At 52.5% G+C, this 22,195-nt stretch overlaps 1 protein-coding gene and 1 non-coding gene across 2 annotated transcripts in view; both read right to left on the bottom strand.

Moving 5' to 3' along the window:
- Nucleotides 1-16,260, bottom strand: part of FAM83F (family with sequence similarity 83 member F) — a 31,777-nt gene extending 15,517 nt beyond the window's left edge. The window contains exon 1 of the mRNA XM_065923890.1: nt 15,778-16,260. Within this exon, the coding sequence (XP_065779962.1) occupies nt 15,778-16,260 (483 nt within the window). The remainder of the gene's footprint in view (nt 1-15,777) is intronic.
- On the bottom strand, nt 8,817-8,923 carry LOC136156608 (U6 spliceosomal RNA). The gene has a single exon (XR_010661102.1). It is a non-coding gene; the product is annotated as a U6 spliceosomal RNA (small nuclear RNA).
- Nucleotides 16,261-22,195: the final 5,935 nt, after the last annotated feature.

The following is a 22,195-nucleotide window of genomic DNA, read 5'->3' as shown; positions in this document are numbered from 1 at the left end:
AAGAGGCTCTGATGCTGTAATACTTCTCATCGGGTACTTGGTTAGCTAACTGTCTCCTCCTTTGATATCTGGCCTCAGTGGTGGGGCGGGGAGGCAGGGTGCGTTAGGGAGCCTCAGAATTCCCCTCCATCTGTCATTTACCTTTAATTAAACTGCCAGCTTTTCAGATTCTCTTCCTCTAATTACCATTAGATTAACAAAATGAATGGAAAGGACTCCACCTGCCCTGTGCTCCACACGGCTCTGCCCAAGACCGCGGGGCCCCTGGGTGTGTTGGGATGACCTGGTCTGAACGCCCACCACACTGCTGGTCCCCGTGCCACACAGCAATGCTCTCTGGCCTGCCCCGGAGGCACTTCCAAAGTCAACATCCACTCGGTCACCCTGGCCAGAAGCCCGAGAAGCCCGAGACTACTGGCCTCCTCCCTCCCCCTCCCTGTGACCAAATCTGATCGCCACCAAGTCCAACAGGGCCTGCCTCCTCCGTGTACTTTCTCTGGGTCAGCTCCTTTCTGCTTTCACTGCACGGCTGCCCTCACTTGGCACCCCCTTGTTTTAACATTTATTTTTATTTATTCGTCTGTTCCGGGTCTTAGTTTCGGCCTGTGGGATCTTAGCTGCCCAGCCGGGGATCGAACCTGGGCCCTCTGCTCTGGGAGCATGGAGTCTTAGCCACTGGACCACAGGGAAGTAGTCCCCCTCTCATTTCTTAGTGAACTTCTGGGATAGTTTCCTGATTAGTCTCGCCTTTTCCATCGATGTGCTCCAACTCTTTCTCCATACCAGTGACACTCCCTCTCCCCCCAAGCAACAGACTGATGAAGTGGTGGGTCCCACAGTCAAACTCCTTAACTTGGTATTGAAGGACCTCATGATGGCCCCTTCCTCCTCTCCAGCTTCATCCTGGACCGTCTCGCGCCTGCCCCCTGCTTTCAGCCATGCAGGATGACCTGCAGTTACCCTAATACAGGGTTTTTCTGCAGAGGCACTTCCGGGCACAGTAGGGAGGCGGGGCATGCTATCCTGTGCATTGCAGAATGTTTAGTAGCAAGCCAGTAGCATCACCCAAAATGGTGACAACCAAAAATGTCTATAGATACAGATAAATGTCTCCTAAGGACAAAATTGCATCACCCTCTCTACCCCGATTTGAGAACCACTACACATAACACGTAGTTTCCAGTTCTCCTGTTCCTTCCCCTCCCATACTCCTGTGAAACATCTATGCATCTTTCAAGACCCAGGCAAGAATTTCCTGAACGTTCCCCACTCCCTGCCTCCTGCCCACATTGTGTCCTGGGCAAATAACAGAGGTCCTTGACTTTTTATTGTAACATCTGCTCAATGGCTCTGTTCTTTACTGGGCTGTGGGCTCCCTGATGGTAGGAGTCATCTGATTTATCTCGAAATCTCCACCCTCAGGGGACATCTCAATAGTCAGTTCTCCATGATTGTGGAATGAATGTCTAAATGGAGGGTATTTCATGTCTACTGTTTATTTGTGGGGTGTGGACCTAGCTTTGTGGTTATCTCTTTAATTTCATTAATGACTACAAACCTTGCGGTGGAGGGGGGACAAAAAAAAAGAATGCTGAGCAGGATTCTTGGTTAGATCATTTTGCTGGAAGGCAGAGTTGGAGTTCTTCCTCAAGGCCACAGAGAAAGGAAAATAAATGAGTGCCTCCTGGGACTGCTGCCTGAACGCGGGTCCCAGGCCTGGCCTGCCTCCACTCCACCTACCCGAGGTCTTGACGGAGCAGCCAGCCGGTGAGTGGGGACAATACTCAACCAAGGGGTAAAAGTCCACACCAAGGACATCTGGGGGCAGAGCTGCCCCCAGCACGTACAACCAGCACCCGTGGCCCCTGCACTGAAGGACATTCCAGACGTGCAGAACCTCAGAGCGAGGAGGAAACAGAACAGAGCCCGGCGCCGAGGTTAAGTTTCCCAGCTGCGTCTTTGGCAGAGGTGGGGCGAAAGCCCAGGCTTCTGACCCCAGTCCAGTGCTGTCACCCCCAGATGATGCGGTCAGGGCAGGCTCTGGGGACATTTGCTCTGGCTAGGACCTGAGGTCACCCCGATCATACAAAACCAGGGCGCACACACAGAGCCGGACAATACCACCCTCTCCTTCACTGGTTTCCCCAGGCCTGCTGACGTGGAGCCCAGGCACTGGGGTAGGTGTGGCTGCCACCGCTGTGACATAGATCCGCCCACCTCACTGAGCTCCATGGAGGGGGAAAAGCACGAGGCCACAGGTCAAGCATGCTCGTTGCAGGAATGTACTGGTGATGGTCACTTTTTCCTGGGGAGAAAGGGGAGGAGCCCATCGAGGCACAGGGGCAGTCCCAGTCCCCATGGGCCCACTGATGACCCATATAAGCCTGGGGCCCAACTTTTACCTCCCATGTCTGCCCTGCCTGCCTCCCAGGGCTGTTGGGAGGTTCCGATGAGATCATGCCTATAAAATTCCATGAAAAAGCTTATGAGGGGCAATCACCAAACAGGGTTGCTGTTGTCCAGTCATTCGGTCATGTCCAACTCTGCGATCCCATGGACTGCAGCACACCAGGCTTCCCCGTCCTTCACCATCTCCTGGAGTTTGCTCTGACTCACATCCATTGAGTCGGTGATACCAAACAACCATCTCAACTTCTGTCACCCCTTCTCCTCCTGCCCTCAATCTTTCCCAGCATCAGGGCCTTTTCCAATGAATGGGGCCAGCTGCCCACACTTCCAGTCCGAAGGAGCGTTGGGGTAGGAAGGGCAGCAGGTGGGCAGACTGGTCAGCTGCTGCCTCCTAGGAGGGCCATCTGTCTGGCAGTCCAAGGGAGTCAGTTCTGGGTGGACCACCCAGCATTCGGCTCAGACAGCCCAGCTGTGTGGAGCACCTTCTCTGATCTGCCCAGGGAGCCATCAACGTCTCCAGAGCACTGGCTGTCACACTGGAGCATGTAAAGAGCATCAACCCTGTGTGGGGCTGGGTGAGGTACACCTGCTGGGTGCGCAGATTCCAGGGCCCCATCCTCAGAGCATCGGACTCAGCAAGCCCATAAAAGTACATTTTAACAGCAGCCCCCCACCCCCACCCTGCCCACCTCAGGTGATCTGAATGCAGGTGGAGGATGGATCACACTTGGGAGTAACGGCGGTGTGTGGGAGAGAATCTACTCCTTGGAAGCAGAAGGTCTCACTGGTTGTGTGATCTTGAGTGAGTCACTTAATCTAAGCCTCAGTTTCCTCATTTTAAAATGGGGAGGTGGTTGCTTCACAGGGTTGCTCCGAGTTTTAAATGAGAACACAGCAGTGCAAGGAGCATAGAACCTGGCCTGTCGTGAGCTGAGGGTCCATGCCAGCAGACCTTTCTCTCCTCTGAAGGAACTCAGAACACTTCGGAGGTGGCCGGGTCAGCACGGGGGCGCATGCTCCCAAGGAGCCAGGCGTGCAGAGCTGCCCACAGGCCCCGGACATCACAGCGGAGATGTTTTCCTCTGCTTGATACCATGTCCGGCAGACCCAGCCCGGGGGTGGTGATGAAAGTCCAGGCAAAGCTACACTTCCAGGAGAGTCAGAACCTGAACTGATGGAGGGGAAGGGCAGCTCAATCAAGGGATGAGTGAGTCTGTACAATGCATGATCCTTCAAGCGATGCTGGGAGACTGCACTTGCTCACCAAGCAGGAAACACACCGCTAGGAAAACTATGGCCCGGGGAGTTCCCTGGGGGGCGTCTAGTGGTTAGGACTCAGAGCATTCACTGCTGAGGGTCCGCAGTTCAATTCCTGTTTGGGGAACTAAGATCCTGCAAGCCACATGGCATGACCAAAAAAAACCAAAAATCCCTGCTGTCCCAGTAGAGAGCACCTCCAGGTGGGGCTCGGGACCCAACTGGCCGCTGCTGTGCACGGCAAAGACTTTCTTTTGTCATGGAGGCTGCAACAGGCCCCATCCAATTTCTGCCTCAGTGGGATGCGAACAACTAGGCGAGAAAGCTTTACCTTAAGCATTCTGGATGTGCTCCCTGGGGTGAGAGAGAAAAGGAGAGCTCGGGAGAGGAGGTCCGCACGGCCACCCAGGGGACACCCACAGACACCTTGCATCCTCCACCCCTGGACTCTAGATTCATTTCTCGAAATTCCCACAGTCCAGGAGCAACCTGGAGCAAGTGGATGAAGCCCAGACTAGAGTCAGGGGTCCCACAGAGGTAGTGAGTCGGTGGGCGTTGCTTGTCCCCTGTGAACTCTGCTTGTAAAGCGAGGCTGCCTCATAGTTCTTGTGAGGCCAGGCGCGAGCTGGGCGCTCAGCATCAGCTCCATGGGAGAACGAGCTCCCACAGGCCTTCTACTCTTGACAGGTGGAGCCAATAACTCAACCCAAACTATGCTGCTTCCCGGCCCAAACCCGTGGCCTGATGTCGGCCTCGCCAGAGGCCCTCTGTGTGCTTCTGGCCCACTCGCTTCCTCGATGATAACCTCCTCTGCCTCCTCCAGGCACACCCCGCTGGCTCCAGCCCTGGCGCCTTCACGCACACTGTCACCTGCCTTCTCCCTGAGGGATCAGGAACGCCCGTTCCGTGTCGAGGCCCTTGTTTCCCTCTCCCCGGGCCGTCCCCGGTTCATTCTGGCTCCCGGGCCCCCAGCTCCCAGGGCAGTGTGCGCCTCTCCCAGGAGGCCTGTCTGCTCAGGCCTGGGTCTGTCTGAGCGCACGGCGGGGGACAGAGAGCTGCCGGGCTGTGCCACACGGGAAGCGCGGGTCTAAACAGGGTACCTCCGCAGTAGGGAGCGTCCCTCGGGGGGCCTGACGAAGCAGACTGGACCAGAGCCCTGGCCCACCGAGAGGGCAGAGCCAAGACCTCTGGGGTGGTATTGTCGGCCTGGAGGCCCGGTGTCTGGGCTTTGTCCTCTGAGAATTCCCAGCTGTCTGCAGCCATGCTACATTGTTTCAGGCTCACTAATTAGACATCATTAAACACCAGGCTCCCTCCTGCACTGCCAGTGCCTGGAGCCCAACTCTGCCAGCCAGGCCCCTTCCTCTCGCAGACTCCCTGGCCTCCGGGCCAGTTCTGTTCCCGACTCTGCTGTGCGCCACTGGGGCTCACTCCCCGTCCATCTGAGCCTTACAAGGTGCTCTTGACACTCATTCCCCAAACGAGGTGGATGAAGGGGTGATGGAAAGGAGACTTGGGCTGGGTCTCTGGAGACAGAGAAACAGACTGTGCCTGTGTGAGCAAGGTCAGCGAATTCAGCTGCGAAACGGCATCTGTGATCCACCAGGGAGTACGCAGAGCAATTCTTTTTAAGATCCTGGGCCAGCTTTTCACTGCCCCACGGCACGCTTATGGGATAACTTTCCCTGCACTAAGTTGGTGTTAATTAGTGAAAATTATCTAATGCAAGCTCATTTAACATTAGCTTAAAGCTAAACATAATTAGGAAGATAAATCAGCTGCTAAGAAAAAAAAATCCAAGGAAGATACACAGATGATTTTTAGGATCAGCTGCTGGTTTGGGTTACTGGCCTGAAGCTCTGAGCATCACACAATATGCGGGGAAGGCAGGACTCCAAGAATTACCTTCGAGCTATTTCTTGATTGATCCATCAGGGCAAGACAACTGGAGTTGGCAGTTTGCCCAGAAGGTTCTGCGAGGTGGTCAAGATAACCTGGTGTCCACTGCCAGGTAGTGAAGCTACCTGGGAGGGCTTCCCCAGAGAGGCAAGTGGAGGGTGCGGGGAGCAGGGGAAGGCAGTCAGGAGGAGCTGGGCGATGGGAACAGTGTGAAGCTGTGCACTCCCAGGCCTCTGGTCTTGCATACCCTGCCCTCTGCCCACCCGCCCTTTCATACTGGCTGCTGCAGCGCGCAATTCCCAAGAGTTCTCTGTGCCCCCGGAGCTCGGTGAGACGCAGGCTCATCTCAGCTCCCGTTAGGCTTCACTATTTACCCACTGCCGTGAGACAAGGGAGAGGCAGGTTCAACCCCGGGGTTGGGAAGATGCCCTGGAGGAGGAAATGGCAACCCACTCCAGTATTCTTGCCTGGAAAATCCCACGGACAGAGGAGCCTGGGGAACTACAATCCAAGGGGTCGCAGAGTCGGACAGGACTGAGTGACTAAGCATGTGTGACTTTATGCTCAGTGGCTCAGCCGTGTCCGACTCTTTGCAACCCCATGGACTGCAGTCCCGCAGGCTCCTCTGTCCGTGGGATTTTCCAGGCAAGAATACTGGAGTGGGTTGCCCTTTACTACTTCATGTGTGACCTTGTCATCTGTAAAATGGAAAGTTCCTGGACTGTTGTGAAGGTTAAATGAAATTATATATTTCAAAAGGGCTAGTGTGGTCCGGTATTCAAGAACTCAACAGTTTATGGCTTCCCAGGTGACTCAGTGGGTAAAGAATCTGCCTGCAATGCAGGAGAAGTAGAAGACGAGGGTTGGACCCTGGGTTGGGGAGATCTCCTGGAGAAGGGCATGGCAAGTGTTCTTGCCTGGAGAATCCCATGGACCGAGGAACCTGGTGGGCTACAGACCACGGGGTTGCAAAGAGTCAGACAGGACTGAGATGACTGGGCACGCACACACAACAGCTAATAGCTATCAACACCCTCCTCCCACCTGTACTGCAGTTTATGTTTTTTCAGGGTCCACATTTTATGATTCTGTATATTTCTGGAACATGGCACATACTAGGTCCTCAGTGAAACAAAGGGAGTGAATGAGCAGATGTGGGGAAGGGAACCCTCTTGGGATAAGGAGGTAAGCATACTCACAGTTGGTCCTCGAAGACCCACAGAGAGGTAAAGAGCCCTAGTCCTCGCCCCACCCCCACCTTCTGCTGACTCACTGCTAGGACACAGAACAGAAAAGAGCTTTTATCTGGAGCCTCCTACTGGCCTCACCAGTGCCATGAAAGGCCCAACACGGTGACCACAGGACAAGATGGGTCAGGGTGAGTTAACAGATTATTGGAGACTCGGGCCAGAGAGACCACTAACTAGAAAACCCACTGGCTCTTTTCTTGGGCTAAGATTCTGGGATCATTAGCAAGTTCACAGACTCCACGAATTTCAGAGGAGGAAAGGAAAACAGGGGCAGGCAGCGGACCAGCTATAGCTGACCGTTGACTGGTCTTGGCCCCTGGGGAGGGAGGTGTGGTGGGAGGGCAGGGGAGGGGCCGGGATCACTAGAGTGACTCAGCCTGGGGTGGGGGGTGGTCAGGACAGCGCCAGGAACAGAGGCAGGCGGTCAGCCAGGACCCGACCCCACTCATGGTCCTCTGCCCTGCTCCTCTCTCCCTCCAGACTGGAAGCCTGCCCCAGAACAGGCTCTGCCCTGTACACTCGGCAGAGAGGGTGGTGGATTTGACCACCAGCCAAGGCAAAGCAGTGAGATAGCATCCTGATGGGGTGGCATGGGGGTGGGGTTGCTGGCTAGGACTCCCATCAGGGTCTCAGTTTGACAGTGAGGACCCAAGTCCAGGGAGGAGGGTCAGAAAGTGGCCAGTAAGAAATCCCTGGAGACCATGTCTAATCTCTGGTTGGGGAACTAAGATCTCACATGCCTCGAGGTGACTGAGCCTGCTTGCTGAAACAAAGAGCCCGTACGCCGCAGCTAAGACTTGACACAGCCAAAAATACATTAGAAAAAAAAAAAGGTCCCTGGGAGGGAATTCTCTGGTGGTCCAGTGGTTAGAACTCAGTGCTCTCACTACTAAAGACGAGGGTTTGATCCCTGGTAGAGAAGCGAAGATCCCACAATCGACGCGGTTCGGCCAAACTAAATAAACAGGTCCCTGGGAGCTACCCAGACCAGCTTCTTGGTGATGTGACCTGTCCCAGTGCCACAAGCAGCAAGAATCCTCCTCTCTCCTACTCCAGCCGAAGTAGTCTCGTTCTTGTTTGTTCCCAGAACCAGTTGGTGAGTTTCCCAGAGTCTGGGTGGCAACAAACATACTTAGTATCTGGGATTTCAGAGGGAAGAGGTGCCCATGGGGACAATCCCCAGAAGCAACTGCATGTGTAGCAGAAGGACACAAACCTTGAGCTCAGACCTGGGTGAATCCTAGCTGGGCTCTTAGCAGCTCTGCGGCCTGTCGCTCTCCCTGAGCCTCTGGGAAAAGTCCTTTTCCCGTGCCAGGTGCTGAGGACTCGATTAATTAAAGGAAATAACACGCGGAGCACCTATCTTTCAACAATGTTAGCCCCTCTTAACATAACCCCCCCCTTTTTTTTTTACAGGTTTCCATTCAGTTTTCTTCCCCCATTTATTTTTATTAGTTGGAGGCTAATTACTTTACAATATTGTAGAGGTTTTTGCCATACATTGACATGAATCAGCCATGGATTTATATGTGTTCCCCATCCCGATCCCCCCTCCCACCTCCCTCCCCATCCCATCCCTCTGGGTCTTCCCAGTGCACCAGGCCCGAGCACTTGGCTCATGCATTCAACCTGGACTGGCGATCTGTTTCACACTTGATAATATACATGTTTCGATGCTGTTCTCTCAGATCATCCCACCCTCACCTTCTCCCATAGAGTCCAAAAGTCTGTTCTATACATCTGTGTCTCTTTTTCCATCTTGCATATAGGGTTATCGTTACCATCTTTCTAAATTCCATATATATGTGTTAGTATACTGTATTGGTGTTTATCTTTCTGGCTTACTTCACTCTGTATAATGGGCTCCAGTTTTATCCATCTCATTAGAACTGATTCAAATGTATTCTTTTTAATGGCTGAGTACTATTCCATTGTGTATATGTATCACAGCTTTCTTATCCATTCATCTGCTGATGGGCATCGAGGTTGCTTCCATGTCCTAAAAATATGGAACGCTTCATGAATTTGCGTGTCATCCTTGCGCAGGGGCCATGCTAATCTTCTCTGTATTGTTCCAATTTTAGTATATGTGCTGCCGAAGCGAGCACAACATAAACCCCTTTTATTTGCATCTCTCACTCCTCTTTTTCAAAATGCTGTCTCATAGTCTTGCATTATAGTCTCAGAGCAATCATATGAAAGTAAGTGAGAAGAATTATTCCCATTTTACAGATGCAGAAGTAGAGGTCAAGCCAATGTCAAATGATTTGCCCAAGGTCAACTGGTGGCTGAGGAAAGAGATAACCAGGGCAAGAACGAGGCTGCCAACCATGTACCCCCTCCCCTGGCATTGCCCTGGCCTCCTGAGACCAGTGTCCAGCAAAACTGGCTATGCCACCAGAAGCCCAAGAAGTCACGAAGAAGGCATTCCCCATCGAGGCCCCATCTTCTACTTGTGATCCCCCTGGGAGACACCCATCTTCAGAGTTTCAGAGACCTAAAGTGTCAGATTTCAGAGGAACCAAGCCTCTCCAAAGACAGAAACACAGCCTGTCCCACGCCTCAACCCACCCCACCGCTGTGTCCCCATGCCCCCTGTGCAGCTCTAGTTCTTGAGAAGTCTTTACAGACTGATCTCAGGCTCCTTGAACTGGCTCTTCCAGGTGATTCTGGGAGGGGAACGCCCTCGGGGATCCCCGGTTCAGGGCACCCGTGGCGGATCCTACAGAAGAACCCTGGCTGAGAACTTGGCTGCCACAGCCCTGCAGGAGAGCTGCCCTGACAAACAGCCATCAAATCTAGGCCAGCAGAGAAGTGTGGGGCTGGGGGGAAGGGAGGGCCGTTGGAGCTGCTCCCCTGATAAGAGGAGGAAACAAGAAGCACACCTGCGCGGGGCCTCCAACCTGAGGACGAGAAGCAACCCCTGGCTGCCCGAACTCTGATCTCCTGGCCTGATCTCCTGGCCGGCAGCCCTGAGTCCTGGGCGCAAGACCAGCCACGTCTCCCTCCCAGCTCCGAGAGGGGACTTGTACCATAGTTTCTTGGTATCCTCAGCTTTCACACTGTTTCTTCCTTGTTTTTCAAAACTATCCAAAATCTAGGTAATATCCTCCAACTGTGCAGGTCAGAAGTCCCAGGGAGGCAAGTGATTCAACCCAAAATTAGTAAGTAGACAGATCAGGGCAGAAACCAAGACCTTTCAGCTTCAGAGTCCATTCTCTGTCCTTGAAGCTGGGTCTCTGTTGCTCCCAGGATCAGTGATGGAGCATAAAGGAGAGAGACTTAAAACTCAGTAGCCACAGCGCCCAGGGCTTGGCAGAGAGGCCGGACAGGCCCAGACAAGATCCTGCAAGGGCTGTGAGGTGCTCGGTCCCTGGAACTGCAGCTGTGTCATCACCAGCCTCGAGGGGGAAAGGACTCTGGAACTGCCCTGAGCCTCAGAAATAATGCCCACATGGAATGATCCACAGCGGGAAGAAGGGTTAGGTGGGCAGATGGTGTATGTTGGACCACAGGTCACAGGCTGCCCTGAGAGACCTTCTCTTGTTCTGGACAGCAAATCAGGCTTTATTAACATTTATTTCTTTGGCTGTGCTGGGTCTTAATTACAGACTTGTGAACTCTTGTTGCCGCATGTGGGAACTAGTTCCCTGACCAGGGATGGAACCCAGGTCCCCTGCGTTGGGGGCTCAGAGTCTTAGCTACTGGACCATCGGGGAAGTCCTCCCGAATCAGGCTTTTAAAAGGCAGCTCAGAAGCTCTAGCTAAAACCTCTGCCATGGAAGGGAAGGAGAACAGGGAAAGCTATTAGGGAGAATTGGGACCAGCTCTCAAATAAGGCATCAAGGTGGGTAACCAATGTATCATCAGACCCAAATTTCACAAACCAGCAATATTTAAGTTCATATATATGTAAACTGCTCTTTTGTTTCTTCTCTCTTTCCTCTGTTCATTGTCTATATCCCAGTGCCCAGCACAGTGCCTGGTACAAAGAAGATGCTGTGTACTATTTGCTGGATGTACCTGAATGAGGAAGAGCTGATAGAGGCTAACGGGGGAAGACAGTGGCAAAGGTGGCTACCCGCCAAGCTGAGCCTCCTGGTGAAGTGAGCTGCACCCCCTGGGCATGTGTGCCCAGCAGCTCTCGCCTATCACCTACCCAGACCTCTAAGCAAGCCTGCTAACCTGGCCAACCGTGCCTTCTGCTCTGGAGCCCTTCCCCAGAGGCCTCTGCATCCCTCCCCCCAGGTTTAGAGCACTCTTCCCTCTACTGCCAGGTGGCTTGATATGAGGAGGATTAACGGAGACCCTTAGCAATGTGCAGTTCAACTGGAGCCTCTGCAGACTTCCCTAGAGGGATGGAGAGGGGCTGGGGGCCAGTGGGAGATAGTCTCCAATCAGTTAAACAAACCACTGGTCACCTGTGCTGCTGGGGCTCCACAAAGACAATGGAGGGGGTGTAGGAAGGAAGTCCCGGCCCTTCCAAAGCTTCTGGCCTCTAAGGATCAGACGGGCTCTCCTCAAGCAAGCCCTGTGCCAGGCACACAGGTGGCACAAACAAGGAGCCACATCTGGGAACAAAAAGTCACTTTTGGATTGAAAATTTTGATCGAGTGCCAAGGAAGCGGCGACCTCTGAGCCAGGCCCTGAAGGGAGGGGACAAACCACTGACCGGCAGAGATCGGGGTCCGGCCAGGCCTGCTCCCCACACCCCTCTGCCTCCCACCAGCTAGGTGGGCCTGCCCCTCCCCGCTGCCACCGGAACAGAGAGCAGGGCTTCGGTTCATCAAAGCTGCCTGGCCCTGCATCCCGCCCTCTCCAGGGCTGGGTTTATGTTTATGCGGGGTCACTGGGAGTTCTGATCACTGGACCTGGGGGAGCTGTCATCCCCTCTTCTGAAGACAAGTCATCACACCTTTCTGGACCTCAGAGGCTGCCCCTGTGAAAGGAAGATACTATCTGCCTGACATGGTTACTGATACTGACATGGTTACTGAGGCTCAGAGGAAATGCTCGGGGAGGAGCTTGTGGTGAGCAAGCAGGAGCCGGGTAGCTGGCACCCTGGAGTGTGGGGCCCAGGAAGGCAAGGGCCAAGGGTCAGTCTTCGAGGTGGTTAAGCTTTCCTCTGCTCCCGAGGCACAGGCAGGACTCTCTAAACCCGCCCGGTAGCCTCAAAACTGGGTGCCGCTGGTCTGAAGGGAGCCGGGGTGCCAAGAAGGGTGGATGCGCCGCGCGGTCTCATCCTGTCTGCTGCGCTCAGACTCGCCCGCAGACAGGCGGCAGCATCAGAAGTCCTCCCCTCACACGGCTCGGGGGCTGGGTTAGGGCCCCCGGCCACGCCTTCTGTCAAGCACTCATTAGTCTGTATTAAAATGATAGTTTAGTAGACTGTTAGGCCATTTAAGAGCAGAGGTGCGTTTTATATGTCTGTTTTCTACTAAAGTGCTTAGCACACCTTGAAATATTTGTCCAACGACCCAACTCACTATCCTTCCAAACTGCAGTTGTTTGGTCCTCTCAGCTCTGCCCTTGCGAATAAGAACCAACCATTTCCCTGTCTTCACGTGGCCTCGCTCTAAGTCCAGGCCCCCGGCCCCACTACCTGGGTTACAGCGGTCAAAGCAACCAAGTGGCAGCAACCTCCTTGGTCCCCTCTGCCAGTGGGAGACAGGCCATGGGCTCACTTCTGGGTTCCAGAAGGCACCCTTTCTGCCTATACTTTTTTTTAAATTAATTAATTTGACTGCACCAGCTCTCAGTTGCTGCATGTGGGATCTTTAGTTGTAACACGTGGGATCTAGTTCCCTGCCCAGGGATGGAACTCGGGCCCCCTGTGCTGGGAGAGCAGAGTTTTAGCCACTGGACCACCAGGGAAGTCCCGGCCTGTACTTCAAGCAGAGTACATCATACAGTGACCCTGAAAATAGCAAATCACGTAAGGGGCATTAAAACAGCAGGGAAAACCCCCGCTTGACAAGGAAACGAGTCCGAATGTCTGAATGCCGGCTATCCGGTACAGCCAGGATGGCGTTCTGCCATTTGCAGAGGCCCCGTGAGCACATAACTTGAGACCGATCAAGTCAAAGGCCTCCTCCCACCAAATCATGTTTTCAAAGTGTCTTTTAATCAGGCTCCTTTCTCCACATCTCTGAGGCGTAGGCTTAAAACTCTTGCTGGTCTGTGCCTGTGGGCAAGGCACAGCCACTCCCCCTGAGCCTCCGTTTCCTGTTCGTCACTGAGGAATAAAAATGACAGCCCCTAATGAAGCTATTGAGGATTAAATGAAATAAAATCCTCTGGTGCCCAGGTGGACCTGTGGATTATGTCCTTCTGCCGCTCCCCAACCATATCTGCAACGGTCCCCTGCATCTCTGCACATACATCATCTTGGTCCATCCCACCCGCCCTCGAGGCAGCCAGACTCCCTGGAGACAAGGAAATTCCCTCCCTCAGGTGAAAAGGATGGGGAAGGCTCTAGAGTAATAGTCACAGAGGGTGCCCCGTGCCAGTTGGCTGAGGATGAGTGGGGTTGGGGGGTGGGGACAGGCAAAGGTCAGAAGGTGTAGCCTTCAGAGTAGAAACTGGGGAAATGGGTGTTTCCATGACCAACCACATGACCTTTGGGCAAGGCTCTTTCCTTCTCTGTGCCTCAGTTTCCTCGCCTGTGAAAGAGGGTCAACTTTTGCCCTGTCTACTTCATAAGATCTTTGGGAAGAAGGTGCCGCACGCAGGTGAGTGGTCATGATTAAAGAGTCAGGGTTCAGAGAGTCTGAGGGTTTGGGGCATAGACAGCGCCAGAAGCTGCTTCTTCTTGGGGGGCGGTCATCTGGCTTTGGACCCAGTTTTAGAACCCTTGCGCCAGGCCCCCCACATACTCAGCTGTCACCACAATAGCTTTCTCCTCCTGTCATTCAAAGCTGCTTGCTGATCTGAAGCACAAAGCTTTCTCTCCTGAGTCTCTTAAGGAGAAACAAGAGTTTCTTAAGTTTCTTCTTCCTCCATTCCGGTTTTCTCTCTCCCTTTTCAACCCTGCAATTTACCTCCCTTGGGAAGCCCTCCCAGATTGGGCATATCCAGCCTCAAAATCTGTTTTCCTTACAGCATATCCCCTCGGCAGCATTTAACTCTTGGAGGGCAAAGGCCACAGCTTATATCTTTCTATGGCTAGTGCCTGGAACCCAGGAAATAATAACTGGTTTAATATGTAAATACTGGATCAGTTCACAGTTGTTCAAGTTTCTGTTGTTAAATATTTAAAGAGTTCAGAACACTCCACTACCTAGGAGACTCCCAACATCCCACATGGGACTAGAGGTCCCAGTGGGCAGGGCTCTGTCTCTCCCTTCTTGTAACCTGTTGCCCAGGTGTGATCAGGCTAGTGCCAGTCAAGATCCTTGGTTTAATCTGTTGCATCATCAGACAGCACTGTGGTTAAGAGGAAGTACTTCGGTGTTTGAATTTTGGCTTTGGCAAGTAACTTAACTGTTTTGAGTCCCAAAATAAGGAAAATACCCATCTCACTCAGTAGTTGTGAAAATCACTAGCACCGTGGCTGGCACACATTAAGTACTCAAAAATCAAGGCTTATTAGTATTACATCGTAGGACTTGACCCCTGACCCCAGCTCCAGCCTGCTACACAGGATCGTCGCCCACATCCTTTCTCCTCCTCTGTTCAAACTTGCCTTTCTCTTCTGCAGAATGCAATAGACAAAAGAACTCTCAGGCAGACAAGCTGGGATTCTTTAGAGAGGGAGGGTGGAAACACAGACAGTGAAAACTTAACCCTTCCTTCTAGCAGTCAATCTAGCCAACCACCTGCATCATGCCTTCCAGAAGAGGAGCCCCACCACGGGTGTCTCAAGTTCAGCCTCCAGGGTGTAACAGGACTCCAACCACAGTCCTCGAGTTGAATTAGAACGGTGAACCCAAGCCACTTCTGTTGTATATTCTGAACTGGGTACCAAAGGCTGCTGATGTCTCTTAACAAATCTCAATGTAGGGGAACCAGACTTAGCAAATAAAAACACAGAATGCCCTCATTAAATCTGCTTTTCAGATAAACAGTGAATGACTTTTTAACATCAGTATGTTTCATGCAATATTTGAATCATACTGTATAATGCTAAAAAATTTCTTCTTGTTATTCTGGAATTCAAATTTAACAGGACATCTCATATTTTATCTGGAAACTCAGCCCAACAAACTACTGGCCCTACCAGTATTCTAACCAGCGACTCTGCAAACGTCCCCTCCTTTCAATGCCCTGGCAGAGTAAGTAGATGGGATAAGTGGGAGCTTTACCCCTGACCTGCTGAGTTTAGGGGCTACCCTGTGAAAGGGCCCAGCACATAGTCAGGCACAGAGTAGGTGGTCAAGAAACATCCTTCATTTATTCCAGGCTGCTTGAGCCCTACTGCTGGGCACAGAGCCAGTGTGAATGCCAGGGGCCAGGCCAGCTTTGACTCTGGGTGGGGGTGCCTCCTAAGAGCAATGTGGTTGGGGTGGGGGTGGGGAGGCCACACTACACTTCCTACCATTGCCTGAGGATCAAATGAGAAAATGATCAGGGACAAGTTTTGTTAAATCCCTGGGAAGCACACAGGTTATTATCAAGACCTTTGAGTGGCCCATTTTACCACAGGGCTCCACAGTCCCCACTCCTGCCTAGAGAGAGAAACCAGACAGACACATAGACCGCAGAGCAGAAGAAAGCCAGCGGCGCTGGACACTGTAAAAATGACCAGCAACTCTCCAGCACCTTGTCATTCGCCAAACACATCCATGCTCTCCTCTGCAGCCCCACGGTGGATGGGAGGGTTCTGCACCCCTTTTCCTGAGGGTGGTCAGGGCCGCCAGCCCCAGGCCTTGCCTCGGAGGTGGTGTTGGGGGGGCCTGGTCCTAGGGGTCAGTCGTGGGGGTCCCCATCAATGTGCGTGGCCGGGGCAGGGGCGGGGGCCTACCTTCTGGGCCTGTTGGATCATCTGCCTGACCAGCTGCTTCAGATGGGGCGCCTTCTCGTCCTTGGGGGGGTGGGTGAAGAGGGTGACGCGGCTCACGCCGCGGTAGAAGCCCGCGTCGGTCCAGCCCAGGTCCAGCGGGGGCACCTCGGTGTCCGAGCGGTCGGGCCAGTAGGCCAGGGACTCGCCGGACTCGGCCGCGGCCTGCGCCGGGGTCTTGGCCTTGGCCTTACTCTTGCCCCGGGCGGCGGCGGCGACATCCTCGTAGGGGCTCCAGGCGGCGCGGAGGGCCTGACGCTCCTGGCTGGAGAGGAAGTCCCGCAGCCGCTCCTTCTTGACCCGCTCGCGGTAGGCCTGCTCGCCGCCGCCCAGCAGCGCCTCCAGCGCGGCCCGCCGCCGCTCGCAGTAGTAGAAGGCGGCCTGCGCCTCGGTCACCCTCTCGTTCACGTGCGTCTCGTCCAGGCAGCTCAGCTGGGACTCGGCCATGTCGCCCCGGCCCCGGCCCGGCCGCGGCCCGGTCCCACCGCCGCACCTGAAGCCGCCGGGGGGCGGGGCGCCTCACCTGGCCGCGAGGGCGGCCAATCCGGCGCGGGCCCCGGCGCGGGAGCGGCCGTCGGGCGGGGAGGGGCGGCCGCGCCCTCCGCCTCTGCAGGCACGAGCCGCGGCCGGCGACCTCGGGGCGGGGGGTGCTCCGCTGGGGACGCGGCGAGGCCTCGGCCTGCGGGGGCCCAGCCGGGGGCGGGAGCTCCAGAGCCGGCAGGAACTTGGAGCCGGGCGGTGCTTAGACCCACGTGCGGCCTCTGGCTCGCTTCTGCCTTCTGGCCCTGACCCAGCGGTGAGGGACCTAACTCTTCCTGCCGCCAAGCCGGCCAGACGCATCTCAGGTGCGCTTTCATTTTCCCGGCTGGTAGGGCCTGGAGCACGTGGTCTGGCCAGGGCGTTTCAGGGGTGGCCGACCTGATCACTGCACCGTTGCGGGGGTCGGGAGGCCTATGCGAGGCCATACTGTGAAGGCCGAGGAGGGGGGTTGATGTGCAAAAGCGAAATGCTAATAAAACCCCCAGCTCCTCCCACCCATGTGTCCCAGTTCTGAGAGCAGAGGCCTCCAGGGGCTGAATATTCTTTGGAAGGACTGATGCTGAAGCTGAAACTCCATCCAATACCTTGGCCACCTGATGTGAAGAACCAATTCATTGGAACAGACACTGATGCTGGGAAAGATTGAAGATGGGAGAAGGGGACGACAGAGGATGAGATGGTTGGATGGCATCACCATCGGAATGGACATGAGTTTGAGCTTGCTCCGGGAATTGGTGATGGACAGGGAAGCAGTCCTGGCCGTGCAGCAGTCCACGGGGTGGAAAAGAGTCGGACAGGACTGAGACTGAATTGAACTGAACGGCTGTCAGTCCAACACCTTCACAAGGACAAAAATTTCTTTAAAAAAAAAAAGCCACCCAAGTACAGCAAGGATGTAAGCACCAGCGGTGGAGCTTTCTCATTTTATTTTGAAGTGGTGTCTGAGCGTGTGTGTGTCTGTGTGTGTGTGTGTGTTGGGCAAGATAGGCAGCCAGAGGCTTGATTACTATATTAGTGATTTAAAATATATGTTTGAGCTCAAGGAAGGAAGAGACACACACATACCTGCACACTCACACACACACATCACCACCAGCAGCAGTTCTGCTGTTTCCCACTGGATGAAGTATAATCTTCTTAGTCATTAACATATTATTTTGTTCATGCACTGCTGTACAATTTGATTCTCCACGTTCAAAATATTTTCAGATCATAGCAACCAAAGGTTCATGGTTCTCTCATTTTATAGCAAAGCATTTTAGCGCTGGAAGCAGCTTTAGAAACTAATTCAACCCTCTCATTTGACAGATGAGGAAATTGAGGCCTGGAAACCTGTGGTTGGCCCAGATCTCCCTGAAAAGTAGACGCAGCAAGTGGGGAATATTATGTTCTCTGTGTTCTCTTTGCCCTACATCACAGCCACCTTTGCCCTTTCTTCTTCTCTCGTGAAATGACAGAAGGTTACTGGGGCCATGGTTTTAACCCTGGGGATTTTGAAAATCTTACCTAATATTTCTGGGTTTCCCTTTTGATAGCCTGGAAAAGTGAGGGTTATATTTTCAATATATGCAAATTTTGTGGCTAGTCAATTCTAGCACGCTGTATAAGGTCAAGAATGGTGAGCAGAGATGTGTCCATCATTTCACCTGTGTCCTCTGCTACTCTTGGAAACTTGAAGGTCCCACTCCTAGGAACACTGAAGTATAGACAAATTTCACCTTTAGATGGGAGAGCATTTAGTTTGTTTTCTAATAACTTGAAGCCCTACAAGATGCCAAACTCTCTGCCCTGGGGACACAGAGGCGCTCAGAGCAGTGGGAGGAACAGAAAAACACACAGGAGGATGACACAGGTGTGATGAAAGTGCTTTTAGTAAACTGAGTCAGCAGTGCACTGGGAGCAAACATTTACTAACTGCTTACTATGTGCACGCAGTAGGTACTCAGTACGTATTTCTTTCAAAAGAATGAGATTAGGGTCAAAAGAAAGGACGTGGGAAGCTGTGGGGACTTTTAGGGATCAAGAAATTAATCTGCCCAATGGAATGTAGGTAAGAAGGCTTTTACCCAGCAGCAAGGGGTTTTGAGTGGAGCCTAAAAGGAAGAGAAGAAGCCAAGGGTAAGAAGGGGAGTGAAGACATTTCAGGGAGAGGGAGTTGGCATTGGATGAGGTCAGAGCGTCATGCTGGCATAAGGTGCATTTGGGTTAGGGCTAAGATACTTAACCCTCAGAGCCTGAAGTGTCCCCATCTGCAAAGTGGGATAACAATGCTGACTCCTGTGACCTCCCAGATTGTTTCAGGGACTAAATAAGATCACATATTTGCTTTAATTAGCACTTGTGACTGACGAGTAGAAAGTAGTTTACAAGAACACTTCTGAAACTTTATTGTGCACGGTAGTCAGCCTGGTGGGGGTGGGGAGTATCTTGCTAAAATGCAGGTTCTGATTCAGTTGGTCTGAGATGAGACCTGAGAGTCTACATTTCTAGGAAGCTCCCAGGTAATGTTCACAACGGTGATCCGTAGACCTCATTTGGCATAGCAAAGATTTCAGAAGTCCGTGAAGAAGAGTTCAAACTTTCATGTTAAAGAGTCCTGGAATGGAATCCCACTTTCCTGGTATAAGCTGTGTGTCCCTGAGGAAGTTACTTCTCCTTTCTGAGCCTTGGTCCCATCAGTGGCATATGGGCAATAATAGGTCCTACCTAACAGGGCTGTATGAGAAGGAAATCTAGCTAATGGATACTCACCACTTAGTGGAGTGTCTGGCATAGCGTAGCAGCCAGTAAAGGGTAATTAGCGTGGGAAGATGAGACTGGAAAGAGACAGACCTTGGTACCAAATTCTGGGGACCTTGACTTTAGATCTTATTTTATAGCTAGGGGAGCCATTGGAGGTTATTATGAGACTAATATGGTCATAAAAAATTGCAGCAATTACTATATGCCAGGCACTGTGCAAGACATATATCATTCAAATACTCTCATGTAATCCTATTAGAAAAATTATTATTATCCTCATTTTACAGGTGAGAAAACTGAAACAGAGAGGTTCCGTAGCTCACTCTAGGTCACTCAGCTGCTAAGTAGAAGAGCCAGGATTCAAACCCAGACCACATGACTCCCAGGCTTGCCCACCTACCCACCTTGCTGTACTGCCTCTGTTGAGAATGTTAGAGAATTTTAAAGAAATAGAATTTCCCTTGTTTAATAGCTTATCCATTCAACGAAAATTTGCGGAATGCATAGCATTGTGTTGAGCGTCAGAAACCATTCATTCATTTACCAAATCTTTATTGAGGCTTAACAGACACCAGGCTTCCCTGATAATTCAGTTGGTAAAGAATCCACCTGCAATGCAGGAGACCCCGGTTCAATTCTTGGATGGGGAAGATCTGCTGGAGAAGGGATAGGCTACCCACTCCAGTATTCTTGGGCTTCCCTTTTGGCTCAGCTGGTAAAGAATCCACCTGCAATGTGGCAGGAGAGCTGAGTTCGACCCCTAGGTTGTGAAGATCCCCTGGAGAAGGGAAAAGCTACCACTCCAGTATTCTGGCCTAGAGAATTCCATGGAATGTATAGTTCATGGGGTCACAAAGAGTCAGACATGACTGAGTGACTTTCACTTCACTTCACAAACACCAGGCTGTTTTAGGGACTGAGGGTTCAGCTTTGAACAAAACCAAGTCCCGGCCCACGTGGAGCTTACATTGAACTAAGTGATTTAGATATGAGTTGTGTTCTCAAGGAGTGCAAATATCATGTGACAAAACTTGGAATTGGACAGAAGGTTAGAATCAGAGTAGAATATTTTAGTAACAGTTCACATTGGGAAAAAGCTTTCCTAGATCTAACTGCTATGAAACACACAGTGGTCTTCTCAAGATATTTCCCTTTGCATACTAGTGACATTTATTCAACCAACTTTTCTGAGCAGTCAGTGTATACTAGATAGCATGCCACTGAGAATAAACAAGAGGAATCAAATGTGATGGCTTGTTGCCCTGGTGGTTCCCTTGGTTTAGCTGAGAGTCAAATACCTACAGCCATCTTTACAAGGCAGGGTGATGTGACCCAATGGAATTCACAAGAGAGGTTACAATGGAGGCGCTGTTGAGTATAAGGTATCTTGTGAAGGAGATTGCTGTGAAGTGCTGCATTCTAATAAACTGAGGCTCTTGGAGGTGAGATGTCCTCTTCAAGATTGTTGTTGTTGTTTAATTGCTAAGTTATGTCCGACTCTTTGCCACCCCCATGGACTGTAACCCGCCAGACTCCTCTGTCCATGGGATTTCCCAGGCAAGAATACTAGAGTGGGTTGCCATTTCTCTTTCCAAGGGAGCTTCCTGACCAAGGGACTGATCCCATGTCTCCTGCATTACCAGGCAGATTCTTTACGACTGAGCCACCAGGGAAGCCCTTGTTCAAGGTTATCAGCCAGTAAGTAGAAATGATGGTGCACACATCCCTGAGGCCTGATCCCCTGCAAGAGTTTTTAGACACCTTATTTTTGTTCAGTCGCTAAGTCATGTCCAACTTTGTGGCCCCATGGACTGCAGCACGCCAGGCTTCCCTGTCCTTCACCATCTCCTGGAGTTTACTCAAACTCACGTCCATTGTGTTAATGATGCCGTCTAGCCATCTCATCCTCTGTCGCCCCCTTCTCCTCCTGCCCTCAACCTTTCCCAGCATCAAGGTCTTTTCCAATGAGTTGGCTCTTCGAATCAGGGGGCCAGAGTACTAGAGGATTAAATACCTTACCAGCTGGTCTATGGCCATACCACCCTGAACGCACCCGACTGCATCTGATCTCAGAAGCTAAGCAGGGTCAGGCCTGGTTAGTACTTGGATGAGAGATCTTAGCAGCCAGGAAACTGATTCTTTTAGGCACAGTCCTGATCTACCTGGTGTCTGTGGACACCCCACAAGACAGTGAAACCCTAGGAAAGCCCCTGGTCCTCTACTGGTCCCTCCTGATCTGTAGAGTGTCTGGTGTTTCCCTGAACTAGGTGGGGCCCACCATGGTTGCATTTCTTCCAATTTCGGGAGCCACCTTGCCCAAGGTGACTGCGCCTTCCTGAGAAATTATGCCTCCTCCGCCCATTCCCTGCAGGCCTCCTTCTCCTCTGGCAGCAGCCTCCCTCTCCGCCTGGGCTCCTGGCTCTCACTCGCCTTCCCTCTCCCCGCACACACTGCCGGCCGGGTGTGCAGTCGAGATCTGACACCTTGGCGTTCACATTCATTGTAGCTGCGTTCATCCCTGCTCACGTCTATGTTCCCGGGCCCGCCTGTGTAATCCGAGTCCCAGAATAGCCCACTTCATGATATATTCTTAGATAAGCTTCCCAGGGCTGATTTTCCCCCACCCCGCTCTGCGGCAGTTTGTGTCATGAGCACCTGTTATGAAACTTTGGGGGCTTTCTCACGCCTCTGTGAGATTCGTGCTTACTGCCTGTTCCTGGAGTGGATGAGAGAGGAAGAGGAGGCGGTTACAGCTGGGGCTGCGAGGAGGAGGGTTTAGATCCTGGGGCTGAACCAGCTGAGCGGTTTCACCTCTGGCCTCCTCTGCAGACTGGAGAAGCGAATGCACCCAGGCCTCTCCCCTGCCATTCAGGACCCATCTCAGGCTTTCAACTATTGGTTCAGGATGGATTTGTGGTGTCCTGATTCTGGACTAGGCAAGTACGTGCCCTCCCCAACCTCCAAACTTGGTTGTATCTGCAACCTTGGAAACATACAAGCTTCTCTTCCCAACTGATTTGCACCTACCCCTTCTTCCCGACTCGCTGGCCTCTCTGCACCTCCCTACCACTTCTTCTTGGCCTTCTTTGTCCATCCCTTC

The sequence above is a fragment of the Muntiacus reevesi genome, chromosome 1 (genome assembly GCF_963930625.1).
Source record: "Muntiacus reevesi chromosome 1, mMunRee1.1, whole genome shotgun sequence".
NCBI classification, from domain to species: Eukaryota; Metazoa; Chordata; class Mammalia; order Artiodactyla; family Cervidae; genus Muntiacus; species Muntiacus reevesi.
This window is presented reverse-complemented; position numbering and strand designations above follow the sequence as displayed.